Below are 20,932 nucleotides of genomic sequence, written 5' to 3' on the forward strand. Positions count from 1 at the left end.
GAAGCTGGTCTTGAGTGGCGCAATAGTTCTGTCATATTCGGGCAATGCAAGTCAGGCAAGAACATTGTTCGCATCTGAAGACCAGCTGCGGAGGGTTCCTTCCATGTCCTCTTTCACTCCCACTATGACGGTTTCTACCGCGCCGAATCACAGCCGCTTTTGTCTGAACATGGCGGATAGTCACGGCTAGAGCTCGCTGAAGCACACACGAACGTTGAAGAAAGATGGTAATTGGAGTCTTAGCACTCTTCTCCATGGACTAAAGTCCTTTGCTTCACATGTACTTGCGGCTGGGAAACTGCTGAGAAAATGGCTCTCTTCCGAGTGTTTTCTGTCCTACAGGCTATTCCTTCCTCACGACCAAGCTGTATGTCACCTAAAAGAAGAAACTGAACCCTAGAACGCTGTCTTGACGCCGAATCGAGCCTTGTTCAGCCGAGTGTTGGATGGACAGGTGTGACTCATCGTGTTCCTTCGTCTCATCCTTTTCTGGTAGGCACGCTCAGATAACCTGCCCGGGAACGAGCTGGGCCCCGTTCTTCCTGTTTACGTTGTACTCTAATGCGTTTTTGTCGGATCTTTCCTAGCTTGAGGCTGTTTCTACACTGCGTTATCCGACTCACTGATCCCTGGGTTCTGACCGCAAACTCATTTAATCATTTGGGTGCGGTTTTCCCCTCCTCCTCCTCCTCCTCCTTCTTTTTTTTTTTTTTTTTTTTTTTTTTTTTTTTTTTTTTGCTTTGGTGTTGGTCGGCTCAGCAGTTCACCAAGGTGCGTCTAAACAGGTCAGTTTTATACACTTCTTTCCGGCCAAATCTAGCTAGCCTCAGCCACAGTAATTAGTCCCTTATATGTTTCTTTTCTCCGCCGTATTTCCTGGCAACGTAACTAACTTGGAGAGTAGCTACAATGCTCTCGAATTATCGCGTTCTACAAGCGCTGTTGAGAAATTCGCTAATTATAGCCGTTCTAGAGACCTAAAGCTACACGATAACGGCTAGTACAGCTGGTGAGGAGACAACTTCAGCTACCATCCAGTACTGCTCGTTTCCAGGTGTTGGTTATGCCACAACCATCACCCGCCGCTCCACTTATTCGACTATTTCAGTCGAGCAGACTACGGCTCTCCTGACACCATCATCACTCACTTCCGAAGTCTTTAAGGTTACAATTATACCTATATTATCCAATCTCTCGATCATCTCTACGGTCAGCGCTCTCTTGGCTTCTTTGTTCCGCAGCTCTTTCGTCATCTACTTCCTCAGGGATGGTTTACTGGCGGACCCAGAGTAGCGCCAACATATCTCAGTTACGTATAGTCACAGTCACCAAGTTCACCGCCTGCTCAGCAAGTAATATCGGTGTGTTGACCAAAACTGTTACGATACCAACACGTAACGAGACGGCGATCATGTAAGCAGTGACCGTGACGCTGTTAGGAGGAAACGACAACGTCGATTCCATTGCCCTTCTCGACCATATCATCGTTGAGACGGAGGTGACAATCGCAGTTTCTGCCAAATTTATCAACTCAGATCCCCAGTCATAATTCCCAGCCTGTCCTCAGCCTATCTCTTCCTTATGCCATCACGTACACTCTCTCTCCTGATGCAATCTTTCCGACTCCTTTCACTCGGACCATCACCATCACCCCAACCCCTCCTGCGACAGATGGCGCAGCCGCGGAAGAGCCAGATGCTCCTGTTACCACCCAAGCAACGACGGCTACTCCTCAGGAGATGGACAACGGCAACCATGAAGTATCCTCATGGTCTGAAAATGCAGAGCCAAATCCCGTCACGGTTACAGCCACCAACCCGGGAATTTTGCAGGGTTCTGCAGCCCTCGCCCCCTTCTCATCTCTGGGCAATGTGCAAATTGACACCGCGATTGTCACTACTTCAGAGACATCTGGAGCTCTTGTCGTTGTGTCTCAGTCTTGCGGTTCGATTGTGGCCAACTCTCTACCCATCACGATCACACGAACTTCGGTCACGCCAGCTGCAACTGATTCGTCTGCAACGGTATCAGAGACCAGCGACTTCAATCCCTTTACGGTTAGATTCTCTGAGAACAGCGTATATGGCTCGACTCCGTCGTTTTTCACGAGCGCCGACTCGTCAGTGGCAATTACCATCCCGCAGACTGTAACCTCCACGCCAACTCCATTATACCCAGTTCCCTCAAGGCCTACCTTCTCAGAGAGCCCCATTGTCTCCGTTACTTCTGTCACCTACACGGTGCCCCCCGTCTCAGGAGTCAAAACCTCTTCCTCCACGGTCACATTCTTCAACCGCCAACAACCAACAGTAAGGAATATGGAAACGGTCCAAATACTTCCTCCTCAGAGACTTCGACACCCGTAACTGTCACCATCAGTTCGTCCGAGGATTCCGCTCCAGCACTATTGATAAGGTCACAGCATCCGTCAGCAGCATAGGGCCCGCTTTTGCAACATCAGAGGACTCGGGATATGATGGTGTGATGAGCAGTCCAACCTTGGGCAGCAGCGCACACACTCCACGATTAACGACACCACGGCCGACCTCGCCAGTTGTGGTAACAGCGTCAGAGAACATTGGCGAAACAACCTTTGCGGCGAGTCCGCCGCTCAGCGCAACTGCCACAACGGGCATCCCAACAGTAAGCGGGACCACGATTGACAGAACCGTTCTCAGTAATACATACAATGGCATCTAACACACCAGTACCGCTCACTTTCAGCAGCAGTGAAAGCGGCGTGCCAGCCAACTCGGGCGGGTACCAGTATAACACGACTGGTGGGATGCTGGCTACCTCATTTCCTATCCAACCCACGGCTGTACCCCTTACTGCCGGAGCGTCGTCGTCAAAATCACCAATCACCTTCAGGTGGCGTGTCCATAGTGACCATCAGCCAAAAGATTTCCTTCGGATATGGTTCTTCGACAATCGTTGGGCTCACTACGAAGCTGACGGTTGGAGCCAGCCCTACAATCTCAACCTATTTTCCGCTTCCGTCAGCGTCCTTCCCGCCGTGTGTGTCTAGCACTTTGATCACTCCATCACTTGAGGGATCGGGCGTCGTAGACAACACTTCGTTGCAGTCTTCACAACCACCAGAGCACATCACGACTTGCCATGTCCCACCTCTGTTTTGTCATTGAACACCCGCTCGACTGTGCCCACCCATGCTATTACCTACAACTCAGTTTCCCGGCCATCCACTACCTTTGGCTATGTCTTTTCCCAGATGGACAGCGGCCATGGATATCCAGCACCTGGCTACGGCAACCCAGAGCAAATCAGGACTGTTCCTTTGTCAACAGAGTCATTCTCCCCCAATTCCACGGATTTGCCGGTCTCCCAATCTGTTCCGCGCTCTTCTGCGCTGGTCGGCCACGGACACAACATCTCTCACTAGTGAGGATGGCAATCCGATCGTAAATTCAACGTCTGATTCCATTGCGCTACCTCCGAATACGACGCTCGCAACAACAGCCTCATTTGCCACACCTGTATCGATGATCGCAAGTTTGCACCGCCGTTGAATCAAACCTGTGCGTACGCTTTTCAATCTTCTGATCTCGTTTCAACTACGAGATTCCCATCAACCTCTGCTTGGAATCTCCTTCATTCTTCAAGTGCCACTCCACCCAGAGTATCAGGCAATCTCACAACATTCATCTAATCAAATATTACCAAAGAGCTTCCGGACTTAGTTAGCCCACCGACAAGCAACATCACGGTCACGTTTCCTGCCAGCTCACTTACCATCACCATTGTGCTGACTAGCGCAGTCCACTCGAATTTCAGTCGCCCCAGCCCACCCACTGTTACCAACGACAGCACAACCGCCATCCCCCCCATCAACGGGGCTTACACATCGGCAAACACGTTATAATTTGTGATAGTAAATGTCACCAATGCAGAAACAGCCTAAAGCTGTGTACCTTCCACAGTCGATGTCATAAGACTTTCAACTCTTCTGATCCCGTTGTCTTCCAAGGCAGTCAGCAACGGCAGTCTTTTGATCCCGCTTGCCCTACAGCAGCGGGCCCCTTTAATTACATCGGCGCCCATTATTACAACATAAGTGCAAGATATCGACTTGGTGGGCAATCTTCCGGTCCGAAACTGCGGTGTGGCTGCATACCATGCCCTGGTGTTGAACACCGCAAAGGTACCCAGTCCTCGAGGCCGCTTTTCGAAGAGATAGACTGGAGGACCTCCGCGAACAATGCATCAATAACTATCTGAGCTTGCCCACAAGATGCACAAGACGTCATGCGTGGGTGAAGTCACCAATCTGGGAGCAAACGGCTAGGTTTCTTTTCCTCAAACCACCATGGTTGTGGTAGGTTGTCGCATATCATTTGCTTTGTTGTTACGGCCGGAGGGCCGTATATTTACTTTTCCCAAATCTCCAACTTACTGAACAAAAAGGAGGATATGGGGATGTGTTGTAGACCGAATAGTGCGCACATAGCGGTATCGGACGTGGTTATGAAGCTAAGGGAGTCTGACGAGAAGGATGGCACAAAAGAGGCAATTATTAGAAGCAACAGAAAAAATAATCAAGACCTATCAATGTTGTGTTAATCTGTTCATACACAAAGCAGTACAATCGTCGTAAGTCTCATGCAATGAGCCCAAGGAGTGAAGTGATGAAACCACAAACTGAAAACAACGAGGAAGCATAAGAACGCCGAGACCAAAAGATGTTTATGATCCTACTTCGAGTATATAGCGATATACTTGACCTCCATCATGTTGTCCATGCCATCGGCTGTCTGGTCGTTGGGCTTTCCAGGCCTATGATTACAATGATTAGTTATCTCCCTCTGATTCAAGTGATTTAATTAGACAAATGGCCACTCACCAGTCACCACCGACAGCGATGTTCAGAATGAAATACATCGGCGAGTGCGCAATGGCCTTCCAGGTGTCCTCGTCCTGAACATCGGAGCCCTTGATGCTGTTATACTTGTTGTCGTCCAGGAACCAGGAGATGGTCTGGTCCGCCCAGTTCTTGTTTGTCCGATCGATCTCGATGGCCCAGGTATGCCAGCCGTTGCCGTCCAGGGGCACGCTCTTGGTGAGCCCGCCGCAGGAGTCGCCGGTGCCGCAGTGCGGGGTGCCGTGGCCGGTGGGCTCGCCGTTCTTGCGCTCCATGATGTCGAGCTCGCCGCACTCGGGCCACGGCGTCCCCTCGCGGGAGGACTGGCCGAGCATCCAGAAGGCGGGCCAGATGCCCTGCTGCTTGTCCTGGGGGGAGTCGCCGAAGCGGAGCTCGGACTGGTACCGCGTCGTCTTGCCGTCCTCGGGCGTGAACGACTGCTTGGACCCGAGGCGGGCCGACGTCCACTGGCCCGTCTCGGACTTGAGCGGGATGATGAGCAGGGTGCCGTTGCCGGAGAGGTGAGCGTTGTCCGGCGAGGTGGTGTACTCCTGAACCTCGTTGTTGACGTGGATGCTGTGGAGATATGCGGGTTAGTAGTAATCCGGAGTTGAACCGGGAGTCCCTATGGACGGTTTGGGATTCCGAGAGTTTTGGTGGGACAGAAGATTCGACGGAAGGGCCTTACTTGGTTATGACCTCCCACGTGGATTGGTCTACCGACTTGCCGGCTTCGCCATCAAAGGTGATGGTCGAGACAATGTTCCAGCCGGCAAGGGCGGGAATGCTGACCGCTCTGGCGAGTGTACTGAGAGTCACCATGATGCTAATGTCGGTGTATATCCAAGAAGAGGAGAGAGTTGTGGTTGTGAGCCCGAGAGCGACGATGTTGTGAGAATAAGGGGGAAAAGGAGAGAACTGTAGCTGAGAGACTCAAGCTCTAAGGTAAATGCGATGGGATTGTAATGGGATGAACACTGTATTGGGATTCGGACGATCGACTAGCAGACAGAGACTGATTATATACTTCTGTGAGTTGCGGCCATCCGCAACCGATCTCCGAGCTGGGGGAGGAGGTTGCGGGTGAAGCATGGGTCACCACCTCAAGTCGACCGAGCGTGTCTCATCGAGAATGAAACGACAAAGCATGGCTGTTTCCTACCGTGATGGGTTATCTTTGTGGGCTCGGTCGTCCGTCCCTGGACATGCCCGGTTCTCGGGTTGCGAGCCGGTAGGCCGGGCTTATAGAAGACCAATTTTAGGGAGAACCCTATTCCCAGGAACAACATCCCGAGGCATGTCCAAGATCAAGGGTATATTGTAGCACAGATTTCTGTTGTCCAGCACTTTGCACATCCATCGGGTCTGGCCGTCTGACTCCTGGTTACCGTACTTTCCAGCTTGTCACGATTCCATTCACAACTATTTGTGCCCATCAGAAGACTTGAATTTTGAACCTGGCCGCGAGGTCTTTGAAACGTGGCGACCGACCAATCAGGCGTTGATTTTACAAACTTGCGGTGCCATTTGGGCGGCGCAGCTGCACACCCACAACCTCGACAACTGCGCCCGCCGAGCGCAAACGTCCGTGCAAGCAGTATTCTTTGTCGCTCCCCCACAAAAACGTCTGGCTACACTGAGAGGGGCCTCTTCCCGGTTTAGCCCGACACGCGCAGTCAATCGCATGTGTAATCGGGATTGGGGCCCTCGGCCAGGATTAGATGGTCGAAGAAGAGGCCCGAGAGTTTCAGCCGGGGCCGATGGGGTGGCCGGCCGTGCAAAAACACTTCGACCCGAGAGAAAGCGAGACGAGAAGGAAACAGCGGAAAGTCACAGCTCTGGCTTCCCTGAAACCAGACCACTCCCGGGGCAATAGGTATTAGAATTGGGAAGTTGTGAGTTTAGCTTTAGGTAAGCCACCTATTTTAGGGAGCATGGGGTATTAGCGAGAGCGCTTAATTAATACGATAGTTTAACTTTGTACACAAATACTGTACATACAATGTACGGATTACATTATAACAGAGACAGCTCGGGCTGAGTACCGACATGTGGGGATGAAATATAGGATCTTAGCCAAGCAGTTTACTGCTGTTGACGCTGATTCAGCGCTGCGAATTGACGGAATAAGTTCATGGCTTATACTGTACTACCTAATCAGGCCCTGTCAAATTCTGTCTCTCTCTCGAGTGGTTAGGTACCTACTGTGTCTGCACGGAACACTCCGTTCATCGTCAACCTCACTCTATTCCCGGACAGATGCCATGTGCCTCTTGGCACCACTCGAAATGGTTTACACGCGCTCGCGGCGTGTAATGTAATCATGTACTTATTCGGTACATAATCTCGATCGCCGACGAAATCATGAAGCGATCGATCGATCGATCCATTCCTTTCTGCGGGCTCCTCCTTTTTTTTTCTAAAGAGAACAGTGTATGGCCAAAGAGGTAGAGACGGGAGTGGGCTGATGGTAACTCGCATTGCTTTCTTTACTGTTTTCCGCCTTCCGATCATTCAGCTTATTCCCCTTCTTCGCACTATTCGTCTATTCCCTTGGTTTTAAATCATTAGACCTTCTTGTATTTTTTCCCCCATGTTGTTTTTCCCATTCGGTTTTCTCTTTCCTTTTTTGCACCTGACCTGGTACACCGACTCTGATGACTCAAGTTGGTGCAGGGATCCAGCCCAGGTGCCCAGACATGCACTAATTAATTGACCGAGGGCTCGGGACTCGGGAATAACTGCTTGATGGTGTTTCCGCCTCCGGATTCTGCATCCGTCGGCTTGCCGCCCCGGATCATTCCTACTTGCCGCTTTGTCAGCGTCACATAGCGTAGCGGGGAATCGCATAGGGCGCTGGAAATGACATGCTCCCCGCCAAAAGGCGCAGAAGCCAAGGGCGACCGAGCGCATGGGCGCACTGCGATTGCCGGAAGAAGAGCGGATAAGGCTTACACACGACTCGCCAAGCACCCGGGCCGGCACGGCTAACGTTCGCGAGTGGGTCTGGACACTCCGATTCACGGCATTCATAGTCAGGGCCGGGTCCACCATGGCAGTCACCCCCCCTTGAATATTTTTTTTTCTTTTGGGCGTATTCCCGGGTTGGCGAACCGGTTTGTTTCTATCACAGAACTCTGCTATGAGATAAGTCTCGTGCAGGTTGTTGAGTTACGAGTCAGTTCTCGGGCTAACATACGAAGGCCGGAAACGCCGAACGCGAGCTCCTCACGTTCCTCTACGAAGGTCGTGGAGTGATGGTGCATCACCATTTACGGGGAATTACAGATTTTTCTTCCGGAACGTTCGTTTGCAAGGCCCTTACTCATCGAAATCATTATCCACGCCTACGCTTTTTACCTATAACTCGGATCCGTAACTGGCGTTTTTTTCGAGGTCAATTTAATGCAAGCAAGTTGGGCAAGAAGACCTCTTGAATATTCAGAAGCGGGTTAAGCCTCAGTCCGCCGCAGCATTGCGGCGCGCCTATGAATCGCTGGATCCCAGGAAATAGCGTCTAATTAAGAAGCACAGAAAGGAGAAACCCAATCAGCATGGGCCAAATTGAGGCACCATTGCCGGGAGATGTGGCGCGGGGACTGCCACGCCCGGACGCAGAGGACACGGAGACGACATTAGAGTCGGCGGGGATGGACCTCGAGAAAGGGATCGGGGAAGATGCGAGACCGACGTCGACTGACAATAGCGATCCGGATGCGAGAACAGAGGAAGGCCAACCGCCGGCATCACGGCAACGGACGGCCGAAGATGATGACGGGGGACCGGGGAGCGGCGGCGACGGCGGTGGCGTGACCTCCGGAGTTCTGTCCCGCGTCCTCACCAAGGCCAGCACCAAATCCAGCTGGAACCCCGGCCCGCCACCGGACGGCGGGCTGCAGGCCTGGATGGCGGTGGCGTGCACCCACCTGGTGGTCATGAACACCTGGGGCGTCATCAACTCGTTCGGCCTCTTCCAGACATACTACACGACCGCGCTGGGCCGGCCGCCCTCGGACATCTCGTGGATCGGCTCGCTGCAGATCTTCCTCCTCTTCTTCGTCGGCGCCCTGACCGGCCGCCTCACCGACGCCGGCTACTTCCGCCACGTCTTCGTCCTAGGCGTCTCCTTCCAGCTCGTCGGCATCTTCACCGCCTCGGCCGCCTCCAGCTACTGGCAGGTCCTCCTCGCCCAGGGCATCTGCATGGGCCTGGGGAACGGCTGCCTCTTCTGCCCCTGCGTCTCCACCCTGTCGACCTACTTCAACAAGAAGCGGGCGCTCGCCATCGCCCTCGGCGCCTGCGGCAGCGCCACCGGCGGCCTCGTCTTCCCCGGCATGGTCCGGCAGCTGCTGCCCACCCAGGGCTTCCCCGCGGCCATGCGCGCCATCGGCTACGTCCAGCTGGCCACCTTCGCCGTCGCCTTGGTCGGGCTGAAGCAGAGGATCCCGCCGAGGAAGAGCGGGCCGCTGGTGGAATGGAAGGCCTTTTGCGAGGGAGAGTATACGCTCTACGCGGCAGGGAGTTTCTCTGTAAGTTATTTTTTTTTTTTTTTTTTGCTTCCTCTCGTACTTTTTTCCTCCATGACGGTTGTTGCTGCTGCCTGCCAGGTGGCATGCCCTTGACGTGTGATGAAATGACTGACTCGTACCTTTCCGCGATGACCGAAAGTTCTTCCTGGGACTGTACTTTGCCTTCTACTACATCGCCTCGTTCAGCAGGGATATCATCGGCCTGGACTACACCAGCAGCCTCAACGTGCTGTTGCTCATGAACGGCATCGGCATCCCCGGCCGCGTGATCCCGAACCACATTGGAGACCGGGTCGGGACCATCAATGTTCTCGTCCCACGGCGGGCCTGGCCAGCGTCTGCGTCTTCTGCTGGATGGCCGTCAGGTCCACCGCCGGCCTGTACGTGTGGTGCGCCTTTTACGGCATCGTGGCGGGAGGCATCCAGAGCCTGTTCCCCGCCGGCCTGAGCAGTCTCACCACCGACGTGCGCAAGGCCGGCGTCAGGATGGGCATGATCTTCACCATTGTCAGCTTTGCGACCCTAGCCGGACCACCGATCGCCGGCGCCATCATCACCGCGTCCGGCGGCAAGTATTACGGCGCCCAGGCCTTTGCGGGGTCGACCCTGATGCTGTCAATGGCTCTGATGGCTGCGGCTAGGACCGTCAAGGTGAGGCGATTGATGCGGGCGGGGCATGGATCCGGCTCGGCGTGGAAGATGAAAGTATGACATGTGGTGAGGCTTGAGAGGTTATAATTAACTAGTGGAAGCTAGAGTTCGGGGCGCTTTGAAGGGGCGGTTAGAGGACCGTCGATGAAAACAGAGATGCATCGAAATCATTAAACAGTCAGTAATTACAGCTGTAGTGATCCGGATAGAGATAATATTCGTGTCAGTAGTGCGCACTTATTAAAAGCAGAAGACAGGGGAGCAATAGGGGAGCATATAAACATAAAAAATAAGAATAAGAATAAGAATAAGAATAAGAATAGGACAAGCAGTCACGATCGAGAAACTGCAAAAAGGCAATAGATCGTTCTTTTATTTCCCATATCTAGCAGTCATCTCGTTTGTAATTCACATGAAGCAGAAAATACTTCGCGAGACACCTGTTGAAGGGCATGTCAGCCAAGTTCAAGTCGACGGGAAGAACAACTAATACGGTACCTGGCCCAACCCGGAGCGATGAAGCTGTTCCTTCCTTTCTTGTACAACCTTTCTTGTGCATCACTGCATCTCGCACGATTTTGCCCTTCCATTGTCCGCGGGTGTATTTCTGGTGTAAATTTGCAACCTGACCAGTTCTCGTCAGTCCAATATGCCGCACGTAATTATTGACAGTGTCGATACCAGATACCAGCAGACAGCCTCCTATCCCTTGCATGCGTCCCAGTGTCTCCGCCTAGATACCTCATTGGCTACAATCGGACCAACTACCGGCGCAGCTGCGCCGATGTATGCGGCGGATTGGCGCCCTGTGGTGACTTCGACCTTTTTTCCAAGACGTATGCCACACGCCACGATCCAGGCGGCTGTGAAACGTATAATTAACAACACGGAGCTGGCAATGATACGGAAGCGGTAGGCAAGACAAGAGACCGATGGAGACTGAGGAAGACCTAGCCTCTCTGGCTCTCCTGGTGGCTCGCCAGATGCTGCACCGTGATAAAGCACCGAGGAAGACTTTGGGCGCCTGCGCTTGACAGAACAAGCCGACCACGGCAACGCGGACTAGCATCCGGTCGAGCTCCCCGCACACTACCTACGTACCCGAGATCGAACGGAGCATCCTTAATTATCCACATCTGCCGGTGAAACGCCACCATAATTGGCATGAGTGATGTTGTCCAACGGGTGTCCCCTCAGCGCTGCAGCATGGTCGCTTCAACTTGAACACCACAGATTGGGTACCTACCGAACCCGCACCTCAAGTGCCTCTTCCATCTTCCTCTCACTGCGTCAAAAGGGTACCACAATCCAGTTCGGCGCAGCGCCGGTACGACAGCATCTCCAAAACCAGCTATTTGCTACCCACAGCCCTCATCCGTCACAGTCAGTAATTACAACTCAGCCGCCGGTCCTCCCCGCTTCCCACCGGGTCTTTTATCTTCCCAGTTTGAGTCTTCCCATCTGAGTTCTCTCTGATTTGGATCGCTCCCAAGACCACAAATGCGCCTAATCAACGTCAAGACATACGAGCTAGAAGAGTTTCTCGACAAACCCCCCAACTTCGCGATACTATCGCATCCTTGGGGCCACGACAGCGAGGAGCTGACTTTCCGCGATGTTGAGGAGGGGAGGGTCCACGAGCCCGGCGTAGGGTCGGCTAAGCTCCTGGGAAGCTGTCGACAAGTCGTGGCAGACGGCCTCGGATACGTCCGGATTGATACCTGCTACATTAACAAGACGAATCTGGTCGAGCTTAGCGAGGCTATCAATTCCATGTCACGATTATATAAAGGTACTTCCCTTTGCTATGCCTACCTGTGGGATGTTCCTGACGACGACAGGCCCGACAAACCCGGCTCCAAGTTCCGCACAAGCCGATGGTTCAGGAGAGGATGAACCTTACAGGAGCTGCTCGCACCTAAACACCTACGGTTCTACAACGCGGAGTGGGGTCTCCTCGGGACCTAGGCCGGTACTCTGCGCACCGTTATTGGGAATATCACCGGCATCCCTACTAAAATCCTTCGGAGAAAACCCCCCAGGTGCGCAGTGCGAGCGTTGCACAGCGCATGTCATGGGCTGCCGGGAGGGAGGCCAAGAGGAAGGAGGACATCGCATACTGTCTACTGGGAATTTTCGGCGTAACAATGCCCATGATATATTATGGCGAGGGTGGCGAGCAGGCCTTCCCCCGACTGCAAGAACAGATCACGAAGAAGACGAAAGAACGATTCTAATTATCCTAGCGTAAAGACTTCCTAGCCCAAACGAGACTCCCATCGACAGCCCCGACCCAAGCCGGCCAAGTTACGGCCGGGAGAATACTGGCAACCACCCCGTCAGATTTCGCCCATTCTGGGCACATCATTGCCGCGCGCATGATCGATCGGGCACGCGGGTGGGGCAGAGGAATACCATGCAGTATTGCAGCCAACAACCGCATCCGGCGTCTCCCACGAGGTCATCCACATCAGGAACGACGCTCCAGACAAGAAGTCTGAGGACACATAGCAACACTACTGGCTTGACGACGCGTTTGCCGAAGTCAACCTGGATTTGATTGATATGTACCCTTCATCTTGCGGGGACAAAGATTTGTCCGTGATTATGGTACCGCTTGCACCATCGGATGATGCTACGTCTCAGGTCTTAGCCCGGTTTCGCCATGGCGAGCAAGAGTCCCCGGATTTCGTGATGCTCCTCGAGGTCAAGCAGCGGGACACCTCGACTAAGCCTGAGTGTCACATTATGATATGCAGCAGGAACACCCCGCTTCAGGAGCTCGCCGACAGGCTGCAAGAGGTGGTGCAAAAGGCATCTGGGCGGGACACTGCTAGCAATGGATTGCTACACTTACGCGTAGCATTGGATCCGGATGCGCAGCAGTCGATGTTTAGCATCAAGCCAGAAATACTGTCAGAAGCTGTGGAGCTTCTAAGAGTATTAGCCACATACGTGCCACAGCGTATGAGGCGTCGTTGCCAACGCATTGGCCAGTTCCTTTATCTATAAATATCAGTCGTTTTGTCTCCTTTATAGATAGTTCAACAAGGCACTCTTTCCTTCGTATAGCCACCTACTACAGACACTGCTTTCAACGCTCTAGGAAGCTTATCACTACGTTCGGCAGTTATAAGCCTGGCGCCTTGACTGCTCCTCTACTGACGCATCTTCAATATTAGTGGTAGCTTCTTTCTTCGGTTACGAACTCTCTTACCTTGCTTCTATACGCATTTGATGACGTATCCGTCTACCATGTCCGAGATCCTAGTCAAGACTTCTACGTGCCTTATAGGGCCTAGTTCCTAGAACTTGTGGTATATTAAACTATAGTTGTAGGCTAAATTCGCCAGTATATAGGGATTTGTTAACCTTGACGGCGACCATGAGCCAGATCTAGAAGTTCTATAGCGCCTAACCTATAAGCAAGCTAGAGATAACCTTATCCTAGCTTCCTGGGAGTAACTCTAAGAAGGATTGTCGCCCTTGATATCTATAGATTTAATACCTTCTAATATAGCTATTATAGCTAAATTCGTATAATTATAAGACTCCTTTTATAAAGATTTTATATATACTATGGATATTAGTAAGTAGATAAGATAGCTATAATACTAGCTAGTATATACTATAGATCCTAAACTCTATAAAGCTATAAAAGTATATAGGAAGAAGGATATTAACCTTATTAAGGGGATTATCTAAACGCTTTACTCTATACTTATATTATCTATTATAATGCTCTATATAATAGTTATAATATAATATATAACTAGTCTTAATATAGCTAAGCGTTTAAGAGTTAATCTATAGCACTAGATTTATAACTTTAATATTGCTTTTTAGTAAATTATCTAATATGATATCCTAGAAGTATAGGGCGTATAAGGACTTTATACCTTTCTTAATATTATCGCTATATATATTTTACTAATCTAGGTAACAAATAAGAGGATAGAAATTAAGCTTACTAATAGTATAGGATAGCTACTTCCAGAGCTTAGTACCCTTATTATGATAGCTAAGATCTTAATTAATAATAATATATAACTTAGAGTCTCTTAGAAGTATAGAATCTTCTTGATAACTTATATACTAATACTTCCTATAGCTTGGAAGAGCGGTAAGGAGAGAGGTAGAGACTTATATAGAGACTCTTATAGCAGTTAGTAGCATAATATAAGATGTCCTTATAAGCGCCTAAGACATCTATAGGATCTAATAGACTGCTATACGCTTAAGTAAGCTATCTATAGTGACGAGCAATGCTTATACCTTTCTAATAAGGAGTATAAAAAGATTTGCTAGGAGCTTGATAAGCCGAAGTAGGCTAGACTAAAAGATTAACTTATTACTAAATAGGGGGAGCTATCCTATTCTAGGTAGTTAGGGGTAAGATACTCTAATTCCCTTAATACATTAATTATTAGCCTTTAGCTACTTAGTAAGCTCTTAACTTACTATAAAGCATTTAATATAGTTACTTTATAATGTTATCCTCTTTTAGAAAGCACTTTATTAGACTTATATAACATGACCTACTTAGTTAATAATAAGAAGTTCCTTTTACCTAAGATATTTATTAAGGTAGAAGATCCTAAGTTTATTAAAGTAGGTATAACGACCTTCTCTATTAGTAGGAAGGGTATTTAGATAATTAAGAACGTTCTAAATAGTATATATAAAGTATATACTAAGAGCCTAATACTTAAGGATATCGCTATCGTTAAAGGATTCTATATTGATATTATCTTAGAAGTTCTATTACTTAAGGTAGGCACTTAGTATTATAGCTTAGACTACTTATTATGTTTTAGAATACTAGAAAATAACATTATCCTTTATAAGTTAGAATATAAGTATAATCTTACCTTCCTTAAATATAAGCTACTTTTCTACTACTTAAGCTTCCTAGACTACATCTTAATTAGTAAAGCAGGTATTATAAACGTTTATATATCTTTATAGAACGTATTTATTATATATAGTAGAAGGTCCTAGATATAAGCGTTACCTACTATAAGAGAGGATACCAAGGATCTTTAGTACTTAAGAGCTAGCTACCTTAGACTAGAAGCGTTAAAAGCGCTTATTAATAATACTAGAAACGTCTATATTAAGGGAACGGCACGTATTAAGTATAAGAGCTACGCTTATACTTACGTAAGTAAGGTCATCTCTAGGAAAACATTACCTAAGTAGAAGTCGGCGTGCCTGTTCTAGTAAGTAGCCTAGGATCTATTTAACTATCCTAAAGCGATTAATAGCTCGCGATAGCTGCTTATAATTGTTAACGAGTATAGTAAGAAGCTCTTCCCTTTCTTTCTAATAACAAAGTCGCTAGACTAGATTATAGGAATTATCTAGAATTTTGAGAGCTAGGTAAGATGCTAATATAGGCTTGCTATCCATAAGATCAAGTAAGATAACGATACTATGACGATTATTTTAGTAAGGCATATACTAATATACTATTAGACTTAGGCTATAGAAAGCAATATTAATCTTAAACTCTTACCTTTATATACCTATAAGCCTAACAGACTAGTAAAGCAAGTAAGGTAAGAGCTAATCTTACATTAAGCTAGTGCTAACCCTCTAGGGCACCACTTAGCACCTCTAGAACCAAACCTCTATCTAGTCAGATAGGGAGGAGCTTCGGCTTAAAAAGTCCAGGGCGTCCGAGTATTTACGGTCACAGCAGGCAAGTCCGACTATCTAGATAGTAATAACGATAGGGGCGAAGGCGGCGATGGTAATATCCCTCTAGATAGACGTAAAAGAGTCTACTTATATGGAAAAAGATATCCTAACTTATAAAAGAAAGAAGAAATATATCTTATTACTCTAATCTATTAGAGTAAATAAGTGTTAAAGCTATCTATTGTCCTTATCTATCTCTCTAGTACCCCTAGATAGGTAACCTCTATTTATACCTATCGTATATAATAAAGCTTTACAGAACTAGAAAAACAAAACTGTACCTTACGTCCTTCTAGTTATATTAAGAACTTCTAGCCCTAGTCTATACTTCCCCTTCGAATTCGCCCTAAGGCTCCTACTAGCGAATTTATACCTAAAACCTTACTTACGTTCCTTATAATGCCTAGCCTACTTGGCTCTACTATTACCCTTAGGCAAAGACCATTTCTTAGACGCCTAATGCCTTTACTAGGCTTCTACTTTAGTATCTAGCGTATCCTAGCCTATAAACTATAGCAGGTACTCCGGAACTAGCTCTGGATCTTTAGGCCCTAAACGTTTAAATAGTAGGGGCTAAGTCTATTTAGTAGGATTATCGTTAGGACGATACTAACAAGCCTATCCTTTCTTAGCGGCTTAGGTCAAGTATATCTCCTATATCTATACTAGCTTACTTGGCTTTATCTTGGTCTAACTAGGCGGCCGTTATATTACTAGAGGCGCTTACTTAACTAGTTACTACTATTATAACCTTAAAGGTTTTCCTTATCCTTCTATAGCTATAACTTACTCTTCTACCTATTTTACTATATATTAGTAGATAGCTATCCTTAGCTTATAGAGATACTTAAGTACCTATTAGAGTAGCTAAGGCGGCCTAAGTCCCTTAGGTACCTTGCTAAGGAACTACTAGATAGCGTTATCTAAGGGAACCTAGCGATCCTTTTTCATGGCTAGTTACTCCTTTATTAGTAGCGGATTATCTTCTCCTTCCTTTATCTGGATAGAGATAACTAATTTTGCCTATCCTGGTTATAGCTATAGTTATAAAACCAGCGGCCTGTAAAGTAGCTTATCTATAGGCTACCTAGGTAGTTAATAGGGATAGATATCCCCCTAAGGGTTCTTTGGCTTTTCTAGCCGGAGGGAGCTATTAGGCAGATGGCCTAGAGCTATCCAGATTATTCTAAGCTAGAGCGTTAATATCCTATTCTTAGCCTTTGTTACTTTTAGCCTTATATATAGATAGCCCTTCTACTAGGGGAGCTTAAGCCGTGCCTTATCTCTCTATTATATCTCCTGAAAGTAGAACCGATAGAACTTAGCTACCTAGACGCTGTATTCCTACTAACCCTTTTACTTTGATATCGCCTATACTATCGGCTAATATATATAATCTTTAGGCAGTAGAAAAAGAAAGCTAAGGAAAATAACCTTATCCTATAGAGTCTTAAATAGATCTTTTCGACTTTGCTTATTAGAAGGATAGGAATCTATATAATAAAAATAAGACTCTATCTAGTTATATATAGCTATAGCCTAGTATAATTATTATAAGTAATTATCACAGGCCCGGGCTTCACCCGGGCTAAACAATGCCAGGCTTTGCCCGGCAATAGACCAGACCTACCCGGCAACAGACCGGACCCACTCGACCCACCTAAGCGTGTATAATTGGTTCGCGAGACGTTCGTAGGTCGTTTGTAGGGCGCGCGGTCAGGGCCCGCTTAGGACCCAACCCGGAGCCTAACCAGGCCCTACCTAGGTCATGTATATACACACTAAAAAAACGCTCCTCTATATAACTCTTATATTCTTCCTCTTTTTTTTCCTTAAGGTAGTCAAATAGAATATTATACGCTTATCTATAGTAGCTATAAGGCTAGTATATTACATTTCGACTACCTTCCTACTAGTAGTAACTCCCTAAGGGAGTTATCGATAATGTAGTCATGACGGATTCGATGATATATGGGCCTTTAGGCTTAGCGGAACTATAGGAGCTCGTCTGTTCCCTTTAAATAGTAGTAGAATAGCAGAACGCGACGATTAACACTTTCTAAGCATCCTAAACCTAACCTGTCCTAACCCCTAAGTTAGCTAGGGTACCCCTTGAAGCTTAGCAGCCGTAGCGAAAGCGTCTCCTAACTAGACAACCTTTTGACGGTAAAAAGGAACTCTTCGTAGTATGGAAGAGTATAATAGAATATGTCCTTGTAGCTAACAGAGATTTTATCGGCTCTAATCACGACTAATGGTTCTTTATCCAGGAAAACTTCACATGCTAGGTATAGACTTGGGTTATAGCTTACTATAAATCTATAGGCCTAAAAGTTAGGTATAACCTGATCGAGTTCCTTTAATATCTCGAGAGTATCTTCTCTAACCCTTATAAGAAGACGGTAGCCCTATTAGAACTAGAATTCCTTTAATAGAAAGATGATAAACTATTTGCTGCCTTTATTATTTGGTTTAAGGCTAAGCTATCAAAGGTAGGTAGTCTCCTTTAGAGCGATAAGCTACGCTTAATCAAATTATAATAATGCCTCTCTTTGAAACTTAAATATATGGTAGTCGGACAAGGAATTCCCTAGGATAATTACATGATAGTAGTTAAAAAATACTATAAGATTGTTATAAATCTCGAGGCTCTTTGGCTTAGTGACAAGTATTAGCAGATATAGGGGTAGTAGGCGGTACCTAAACCGTAGAGAGAGAAGGACGTAGAAGGAGATATACCAATGACTAGAATTAACTTATTACGTACTAACCTATAGAGGAAGGTACCTAATAAGGATAGGGTAGGAAAACGTAGGGGTAATGCCCTATAGGCGAAATAGGTTAGTCCGGAAGTATATATAGCCTAATAGGTAGCTAGAGTATATATCTGGTATAGGTAGAAGGGTTACTTTATTACTAAGTGTTACTTTGCCTCTGTTTTAAGGCTGGTATAGCAGAATTAGCTAAGAACCGATATTAATGCTTTAGAGACTAAGGATTAGAAGGAAGATAATAACCTATCTAATGAAGAAGACGGTAAGTAGGGAAAAGAGTAGCCCCTAAGCAAAGTCTTACAAGGGGGCTAGAAGATTATAACTACCTAGAAGACGAGTTTATGGAGATTAGCAAAAGAATAGATGGACCTCCTTTTCTTATTCTAATCTTCTTTAATTCTACTAGCTTTGTAAACGCTTAAGTAGATAATAGATGTTCTAGCTATAGCATTATTAGTAAGAGAATATACTAGAAGCTTAGAATCAAGTATTTTAGTTTGCCTACTATATATACCCTTAGGACTATGACTAGACTATAACGGGACTAGAAGATCACTTAGATAGCCTGCGTTATAATAGATATCAATGGCTAGAAAAGTTAGGCTGTGTTTTACATAGTCCTAAGACTTATATATAACGTTATATTAGGTCTTCTATAGATAGAATACTAGAAGGTTAAACTAGATATATATATAGGCGTTCTTAAAATCAGGATATAACTAGGATTACTTATCTATAAGATCTCTTCATAGTCGAGATAGATAGGAATCTCCTAAATTATAGGTATAGTCTTTATAGGTATAGTTCAAAGGGTATAGAAGAAAAAGACTTCCGATACCTTCCTAGTTACTAGTATCTAGGAAATAATAACTATCCTAGAATTAAGACGCTAATTTGATAAAGAAGGTATAGGGAATAGGGGTACCTAACCAGGGCCTAGTACGGAGTTAGAGGTCACCTTACTAGACAAACTTTACGACTTTACCGACCTCTTTAATAAGGAGAAAGCTAGCAGACTTCCCCTATATTATAGCGTAGCTAATTATTATATTAAATTAAAGGAGGGCCTAGATAGAAAGATCCCCGAACTCCCTTAGGGGCCTCTCTATAATATGCTATAGGATCATTTATTAGAAGTCCGAAAGCAAGTTATTGACTTGCTAGATAAGGGATAGATCCGAGCTAGCTCCTCTTCGGCTGCTGCCCCTATCCTCTTGGTAAAGAAAGTAGATAGAGGTTAAAGGTTCTATATTAACTATCGAGCGCTAAATAAGATTATAAAGTAAGATTAATACCCCCTCTTGCTTATTAAGGAAACGCTTCGCTCTCTAGCTAGAGCTAAGTAGTTTATAAAGTTAGATGTCTAGGCGGCCTTCTACTATATCCGGATCGCGGAGGGCTACGAACATTTGATAGTATTCTAGACCTGGTTTAGCCTCTTTAAGTAGCTTGTCTATCCCTTTAGACTTATAGGCGTACCTATAACCTTTTAATAATATATTAATAACGCTCTTAGCCTAATGTTTAGAGACTTTATAATAGTATACCTTGATAATATCTTAGTTTATACTTTAGGTAATAGGAAAGATTATATAAGGTAAGTAAAGGATATGCTCTAAAGGTTATGAAAAGTAAGACTTATATTAGACCTTGAGAAGTATACATTTACTATAAAAGAAGTTAAGTACCTTAGCTATATTATAGAGGTAGGGGCCTAGGTCTATCTAGACCCTGAAAAGCTAGCTACCATCTGTAAGTAGGAGGTACTACAGAAGGTTTAGGGAGTACGAAGCTTCCTAGGGTTTGCTAATTTCTACTAAGACTTTATCCCTAACTTTTCTAGGCTAATAGAACCCTTGACCAGTTAATCTATAAGAATACCCTATTCTAGTAAGGGACTAAGGAATAGAAGGCCTTTGATACCCTTAAGACGGCCTTTATATCGGAACCTATCTTTGTATAATAGGACCCCGAATGGGAGACGATACTCGAGGCAGATTACTCTAGGACGGCGCTAGGAGGGTGCCTATCCTAGCAAGGAGAAGATAAGGTCTTATACCCTATAGCCTACCACTCTATAAAACTAACCCTAGCTAAACAGAACTATATAATCTATAATAAGGAGTTACTTATAATTATCTTGTACCTAAAGGCCTAGTTAGCTAAGCTTTGTAGTATTATAGCTCCTTTTTAGATCTTAACTAACTATAAAAACCTCGAATACTTTTCCTAGCCTTATTTAATTAGTGAGCAGCAAGCTCGATAGGCCGAGATACTCTCCCTCTTTAACTTTAAGCTCCGTTACCAACCTAGGTTATAAGCGTCCCGCCCTAATACCTTGTCCCGTCGCGAACAAGACTTTCCTAAAGACGTATAGCGTATAGTATAACTCTTCC

The 20,932-nt window shown here is 46.7% G+C and overlaps 4 protein-coding genes across 4 annotated transcripts; 3 read left to right on the forward strand and 1 right to left on the reverse strand.

Annotated features, from left to right (window-relative positions):
• Positions 1-1,267: 1,267 nt before the first annotated feature.
• On the forward strand, positions 1,268-3,403 carry MYCTH_95529 (uncharacterized protein; the record flags this gene model as incomplete). Its single annotated transcript, XM_003665585.1, has 5 exons — positions 1,268-1,413; positions 1,544-2,309; positions 2,380-2,643; positions 2,709-3,018; positions 3,087-3,403. The coding sequence occupies 5 exons, from the start codon at positions 1,268-1,270 to the stop codon at positions 3,401-3,403; spliced, it is 1,803 nt and encodes a 600-aa protein (XP_003665633.1).
• A 1,309-nt stretch (positions 3,404-4,712) lies between these two features.
• On the reverse strand, positions 4,713-5,701 carry MYCTH_2065851 (glycoside hydrolase family 16 protein; the record flags this gene model as incomplete). Its single annotated transcript, XM_003665586.1, has 3 exons — positions 4,713-4,794; positions 4,862-5,455; positions 5,568-5,701. 3 exons carry the CDS (start codon positions 5,699-5,701, stop codon positions 4,713-4,715), a joined length of 810 nt encoding a protein of 269 aa, XP_003665634.1.
• A 2,329-nt stretch (positions 5,702-8,030) lies between these two features.
• On the forward strand, positions 8,031-10,119 carry MYCTH_2135399 (uncharacterized protein; the record flags this gene model as incomplete). The annotated part of the gene is made up of 3 exons (XM_003665587.1): positions 8,031-9,408; positions 9,548-9,744; positions 9,774-10,119. The coding sequence occupies exons 1-3, from the start codon at positions 8,434-8,436 to the stop codon at positions 10,117-10,119; spliced, it is 1,518 nt and encodes a 505-aa protein (XP_003665635.1). The 5' UTR covers positions 8,031-8,433.
• Positions 10,120-11,559: 1,440 nt separating this feature from the next.
• On the forward strand, positions 11,560-12,296 carry MYCTH_2120425 (uncharacterized protein; the record flags this gene model as incomplete). The annotated part of the gene is made up of 3 exons (XM_003665588.1): positions 11,560-11,939; positions 12,028-12,031; positions 12,090-12,296. 3 exons carry the CDS (start codon positions 11,560-11,562, stop codon positions 12,294-12,296), a joined length of 591 nt encoding a protein of 196 aa, XP_003665636.1.
• Between the last annotated feature and the right edge of the window lie 8,636 nt (positions 12,297-20,932).

This window comes from Thermothelomyces thermophilus, chromosome 5 (assembly GCF_000226095.1).
Source record: "Thermothelomyces thermophilus ATCC 42464 chromosome 5, complete sequence".
In the NCBI taxonomy this organism is placed as follows: Eukaryota; Fungi; Ascomycota; class Sordariomycetes; order Sordariales; family Chaetomiaceae; genus Thermothelomyces; species Thermothelomyces thermophilus.